This window comes from Falco rusticolus, chromosome 3, assembly GCF_015220075.1.
Source record: "Falco rusticolus isolate bFalRus1 chromosome 3, bFalRus1.pri, whole genome shotgun sequence".
Classification (NCBI taxonomy): domain Eukaryota; kingdom Metazoa; phylum Chordata; class Aves; order Falconiformes; family Falconidae; genus Falco; species Falco rusticolus.
This window is the reverse complement of record NC_051189.1, coordinates 91,059,766-91,066,432: the sequence shown is the minus strand read 5'-3', so window position 1 is coordinate 91,066,432 and position 6,667 is coordinate 91,059,766. Positions and strand designations below refer to the sequence as shown.

General features: G+C 41.5%; 1 protein-coding gene across 2 annotated transcripts in view; it reads right to left on the bottom strand.

Annotated features, from left to right (window-relative positions):
• Positions 1-265: 265 nt before the first annotated feature.
• The window catches only part of GMDS (GDP-mannose 4,6-dehydratase), a 427,376-nt gene continuing 420,974 nt past the window's right edge, over positions 266-6,667 (bottom strand). For both annotated transcript variants that reach the window (XM_037380895.1, XM_037380894.1), the window contains exons 10-11: positions 1,636-1,704; positions 266-1,252 (exon numbers count right to left, since the gene is read on the bottom strand). In XM_037380895.1, the coding sequence (XP_037236792.1) occupies positions 1,190-1,252; positions 1,636-1,704 (132 nt within the window). In that variant the 3' untranslated portion in view covers positions 266-1,189. The remainder of the gene's footprint in view (positions 1,253-1,635; positions 1,705-6,667) is intronic.

The following is a 6,667-nucleotide window of genomic DNA, read 5'->3' as shown; positions in this document are numbered from 1 at the left end:
CCCGTTCCTTTTAACAGGGGTGACCCTCCCAACACATACTAAAAAAGCAGGAGGTGCACTCGGACAAGGCGTATCTCCTGTGTATCTCCTCTCCCTCCGTGTATCTTGCCCTTTGCTCATCTAGAGGCATAAAGCTAAAATGATGGGAGTAATTGGTGGGTGGAAGATCCTAAACCAACGGGAAATGTATGGGCTCGACGACCTCTGGATAACCCAGGTACCTTGGCATGAGAAGCACAAAAATATTTACTCACCTTGAAGTTTCTGGTTTTTTAAAGCTTTTTTATTTATTTTGTTTTTATTTCTTAAGTCATCGTTTGAGATGGTTCAAGCTCCTGTCTGAGGTCTAATTATAGTAAGCAGGAAGAGGATGGAAGGGGAATGGGTTGATTCTGGGAGGGGGCAAAACCCCAAAACACCCTAAACCCCCAGATGGAGAAGGTGCCGGACAAAAAGGCTTTCTGTGACTCATGCACACTCTGAAATGAAGATCTGAAAAACGCTTACAAGCCCCTTCTGACTGGTTTGAAAGCGATTCCAGCAATTAGGAATTAATTCGGCATGGTCAAAAGGCGATTTCACTGTAAGTTATATCAAGTTATCCAAACTTTTACAAAGTTCAAGTGGTGGAAATGGGCCGCTGGGGTGGAGGTAAGGCTGCAGGAAAGAAAAACAAGGAGTGTTCAGGAAAGGCAGAAAAGGGGAAGCCGTGAGGCAAGGGCCAGAGGGATGTCGAGCCCACTTTAGTGCCAGAGGTTTGCTGCTGTTGTTGCTAGAGGAGTGGGGAGGTTGGGGGTGGAGGGCAGGGGATGCTTTTGTTTTGCAAATGGGAAAAAGTACTAAAAATGTGCTGGAGGTCCTAGGTAACAGAAAGATGAGGTTTAATTAAAAAAGGAAAGCAGTGGGCTTGCTGGCTGATGGGTACTTCAGGTACAGTATTGGGAGAGGGAGGTGACCCTTCCCCAGTTAATGGCGGGAGCTGGAGTCAGCCCAGGCAGGGCTGACCCTGGGGTGATGTGTGGGGCCAGAGGCACTGGGAGGGTGTGCAGGGGGGGTTAAAACTGGCCTTTCACACACAGGCAGGCCAGCAATAAAACCATCACAAAGAGGGGTGGCCACCCTGGTGGCTCATGGCGGTGCTGGCTGTGGGGTGCGCCCCTGCCACAGGTCCTGTGATGCCAGCTGGGCCTCAGGCGTTAGGGTTGTTCTTCATGAGCTCCACATCGGCATCCACCATCTCCCTCACCAGCTCCTGCAAGGAAGAAGAGAAGCAGATGAGGGCCCTAGTGCAGGGGATGAACAGTCTGCACGTCGGGAGCATCCTGGAGCACAATGAACCCCCTGGCCCCCCACTACAGGACAGGGAGGGGACGGGGCTTTGCTGGGCTCTTCCTGCAGTGGCCCTGGCCTCAGTGTGTGTGTCAGCGCGCTGCTGTGCACCTGGGGTGCCCATCAGTGCCATGGTGGCTGCTGTTGTCAAAGCAAGAACCCCGGCAGTGTCACCAAAAATGGGATTTCTTGGTGTGCCCGAGTCACCCCACACAGAGGTTCCCCCGTCCCTTCTCCTCCCCGTGGATTGCTTTTAGAGGTCATGAACACCCAGCAGGTACAGAGCATGCCAGAAAGGCCACTCACATCAAATGTGACTCTTGGTTTCCAGTTCAGCTTTTGTCTGGCTTTGGTACAGTCCCCTTGCAGAAAATCCTGCGGAAAAGAAGAGAGAGGTGTTGTGAGACAAGCGTCCACCTTCCCCACCTTGATGGCTTCCCCATTGCTTGCGCTTCCCTGTGAGCCAAGCACAGCCAGGGCCACCGTGGGACTCTTCCAAGGACAAAATGTTTCTCTTTAAGATGCAATTTTAGTGGAAGCTCATATGCCTATAAATCACCAGGAGGCAGCATCCTTTCACCAGGCTATTTCAGACCAAAAGAGTTATTCTTTGTTTTTGCGTGCACACGGTGTTTGAACTCCAGCCTTATGGCCATATAATGGTGAACATTTTGTAAGAAGTTGTCATATGTCTTAGTCACGCTATTGAATGAGCTGTTTCAAATTCTTTTTCCCCCCATTTGTTTAAATAATGTAAATCACAAAGAAAACATGACAACTAATCTCTTTCAAATAAAAATGTGATCACAGACAGATGCTGCTGAAAGATTGTTATGAATATGGGCAACTATATGCAACAGTAGTAAATATCCAGCTTTTGCACACCTACATCTTTTTTTCTAGAGTATTTTGAGCATCCATATGCAAAGAAAAGACTAAATATCTCATAAATGAAAAGAAATTATCTTGAAACGGTTAGAGAAACCAAGACTTTGGTCATATTCACCTTACTGTGAATATGCTTAAAAGTGCTACCACACCAAAACAATCCCACAACCAGCCACCAAAAATAACGTAACAAAATTAAGCAAAGAGAAAAGCTCCTTTGACTGCATTTCTAACTGAATGAAAAAAACTGGTGCATTTTCCTTTAAAGTTCAAATACTCTGTATAAATAGCTTTTTCCAGCTGTGTGTGTTGGTTTAATAAAATATCTCTCCTCACAAGCTTCGTTTCTCTGTAGCACTAAATACTAAAATTATATCTCTCCAGGTTTAAAGAAAACAAAACAAACCCAACTTTGTTACAGAACAACAAGGCTAAGGCTGAATTCTGCTCTTGCATTTGGCTTTATGGTGGTAACACAGCAGGCTTTCCAGAAACACGCAAGGACTGCCTTTCTTCTCCCTCTTCCACTCTCTGACCAGCGGTGGGGCTAACGAGCATTTTCTGGCTGTAGGTTTTTTTTTAACTGTACTGCTGCACACTACATTTTTTCAGATGCTATCTTTCATGCATCTGTGGTTCAGGTCATGTTAACTTCCAAAATCACCTCATCCTGTGCAGTAAAGTGTAGGAAATTCTTCCTCATAATTGTGCTCCAGAAAGCTAGACAGCTCGCTTCCAGGAGCAGAGGAAATCCACCAAAGGAAACATTGCACTGAAGAAGGGGATGTGGAACAAACACGTCTGCCGAGACTATTCCAGGCAGCATTTTTACTGGTTCAGTCTTTAGGCTAAAAACATTTCAGCCTGCCTTCAGAAAAGAGTAAACAGATGGATCAGAACAAAATGATATGAAAATAAAAAATGCCGTGATTTCCTTAAATTAGACTAAATGATTTCCTACTGCAGCCCTATAATGGGTTTTTAGAAACTGCAGCAGACATTTGAGGCCAACTCATGCAAAACCGCATCAACTTGAGGGATCCCCTGGAGGGTCGTGTGAATATGGATTGCAAAATCTGGTTTGAAATGGGAAAGATGCCCACTAACTTTGATAAAATTTGGATCAGACCCTAATGTGCTCACGGAGGTATGCCTTTTATCTGGAGTTTGGTATAATTTACATTATATACGTGTGTATATATGTGCCTGGAAACAAGGAAATCCTTCTTAAAATAGTAATTTCAGTATAAAAACAACTGCCTTTTATTCAGTCCTAATTCAAGCCATTAGCTGTAAGTGAAGGGTTTTAATACCACCTAGTTTTAAGTCATGAAAGCCATATTGTAAAACTTAGTTTCATTTTTCTAAATGCTGCGTAAATAATACCTTTACATTCACAATCTTTGTATCAAAAACATCCTTTGAAACGGAGCCTTATCTAGGATACTGGCTTCCCATTTAAAAAAGAAATGGACCGGGAAGAACAGAATGAATTGCCATCGCCTGCTGTACGTAGCTGCATTCTGCTTTCAAACAGCTTGGGAGCAGTCTTTTAACTTTCTTGGACAAATGCTTTTTGTTAAAACAGTTTATCTAAAAAAATACTTTACCTAATTCCAGCCCTTCATTCAAAAACATAAACACTCAGCTGATGAATAGGCCACAATAAGGTTGGGGGGGAGTTGCAAATCAGTAAAAGTGAAGTTCCTTGCAGTGCTGGATTATACAGAGATAACACAGACAACTAGTGTATTAAATCCATTTAAGTATAAAACAAAGTATTTGTCCTTTAAAAATTCACATGCTTTAACAATGATGCAGTAAAGGTATTATGGCATAATCTGTGAGGAAAAAAAAAGATTTAATATATATGATAATACAAATTCCCCAGCTGACTTAGGTTAAAAAATTGTAAATGGCTCTCCTGAAGAAGTTTGTGTACTTTTGAGAAACACTACTTTGTAGATAGATTTACTTGAAAAAAGCATTATGACAGAATGTCTCCTAGGCACTTTTTAGAAGGTTTTCTTATAGAAGTTATTAGGTACAGAGATCAAATGAAACCATAATATTAACACTATATTACATCTACATTCACAGTTTGATTATGTTCTTATTAGTCAAAGTTTCAACACTGAATGAAAATTATGACTGGAACAAAGCTATTCCTGATTAAAGGATTGTATTGCAGTCATGTTTCCTGTATTTTTCTACAAGTAGCTCATAATATGAAAACAATAAGGTAATTACAATAAAATAAGAATATTAAAAAAAGCTTCTCTTGGAACAGAATGACTGCTTATTTATGTTATTTAAGTCTTTCACTGAAACCAGAGATGCATCTGTCAGGCTTCCAAAAGGAAAAAATCCACAAAATAACCACAACCCCCCAAAAACCTGTGGCATGCCAATCGTCAAAAGTGTATTGATTTTTCAGTGTTGGGGCTTCACTTTCTGGAGGTACAACTAGATCAGAAAGCAAAGAAGGAAAAGGTGAGGTTCCACTGGGGAAATCCTGGATTTTTTTTTTGGGGGTGGAGGGGGTGAGTGGGTGAGATGGAGGTGTGTTCTTGAAAAACAACTGCTGCTGCTGAACATTTTCTGCCCAGTATCCCTGTTCCTGATGGAAAGGCACCTGATGAAATGACACCACTTCATGTTTTGTGTTCCTGCAGGATAACTTTTTCTGTGGCATTGTGTTTTACATACGGACAGGAAAACAAAGCTCTTTGACTCTGAAAACCCTGAGGATTTAGATACTGAGCTGAGAGTCTGCAAACCTGAAAACACTGATTAAGGCTTTCTGTTGTTTGTACAGTACTCGGATCATGAGCATAAAATTAAGTCTTTGCTTTTAGTTATCCATTTTGGGAGGAACAAGCCCTTATTTTCCATGTAAATATCGCTAACATAAGTGAATAGCAATGACAAGTTTTACCTGCAAGCTAAGAGTCAGAAACATCATCCAGGTAAATATTTAAAGGGAAGGAAGATGGAAAAGACAGCAGTCAGATTCTCTGTTGCCACTCGGTTTGATAGTAAACTCTCCTACAGCTTTATATGCACCTCACTGTCACATGAGTGCCTCTGAGAGAAGAATGAATTTATCTGATCTGAGTTTTTTCCGTTTTACCTTTTCTGTAAGTAAGTCTGCATAACTGTGTAGAAAATGCCCCATTATTACTAAATCTGATTTTATGATTATTCAGTTTTATTGTCTAAATGCATGCACACAAATACATACAGATAAGCAGTACTGTTATGCAATGTAGTAAGGCATTTTTAAATTTGGTGTTTAAACCATGAGACAAAAATGTAAAATATTTTAATGTAAATATCACATTTCCCAAGCTCTTGTTCACAGTGTCATCACAACTCCTATTTTGACTTGCACAGTGATTGATCTGGTTTCACTGTGCAATGTATCACTGTCTCATTCAATTAACTTTAACCAAAAATTTAAAGCCTCAAGACAATGTGAGAAAAAGGAGACAGTGTGGCCTGAAAGAAGGCCAAGGCTTCCTTTATTACTACAGCTCAGCTGATTCCCTTTAAAATTTGCCTTCATTGAAGCCAACGCTGAGCGCCAGCTATTGCTCTCTTACACCAGAATAAAACTGAGATCAAGTCCTCAGCAAAACACCTGCGATGGAATTGTGCCCAGCTCCGCTCTGCAGCAGAGACAAGGCTTTACCTCTAAAAATAAACAGACTTGATCTAAGCACACAACAGTTTTACTGCGTCTGAAAAGCGGCCAGGGTTACGTTCACAATCAGCACGACTGCTTGGAAGATGATTTGTTACATCAGAGCTCCCATAAGCAAAGAGCAGAGACCCAGCCTGGTGGAGGCTTTGGCTTGCGTGTTTAGTCTTGCACTCTTTTGCTTAAGAATTTTTTTCAAGAGTCTAGGGGCCAACCTTCCTGCAAACCCTGCTTGTGTTTTATTTTACTTGTTTCCTTCTTAAAACTGTCACCTTTCAGCTTTAACTCACCTCATTAAAAGAAAAATTAATAAACATAGCTACTTGATGAGACAACATTAGCTTGCAGCATTGTGTTTTCACCATTATCATAGAATAGTTTCAGTTGGAAGGGACCTTTAAAGGCCACCTAGTCCAACCCCTCCTGCAATGAGCGGGGACACCTTCAACTAGATCAGGTTGCTCAGAGCCCTGTCCAACCTGGCCTTGAATGTTTCCAGGGATGGGGCATCTACCACTTCTCTGGGCAACCTGTTCCAATGTTTCACCACCCTCACTGTACAAAAATTTCTTCCTTATATCTAGTCTAAATCTACCCTCTTTTAGTTTAAAGTCATTACCCCTTGTCCTATTGCTACAGGCCGTGCTAAAAAGTTTTACTTCAGCAATGTATATATCAAAGTTTATCTTATGAAATAGTCTCCCCTTTTGTGCACTTTTGGGAGCATTTTTAATAGCAGTTTTTAAT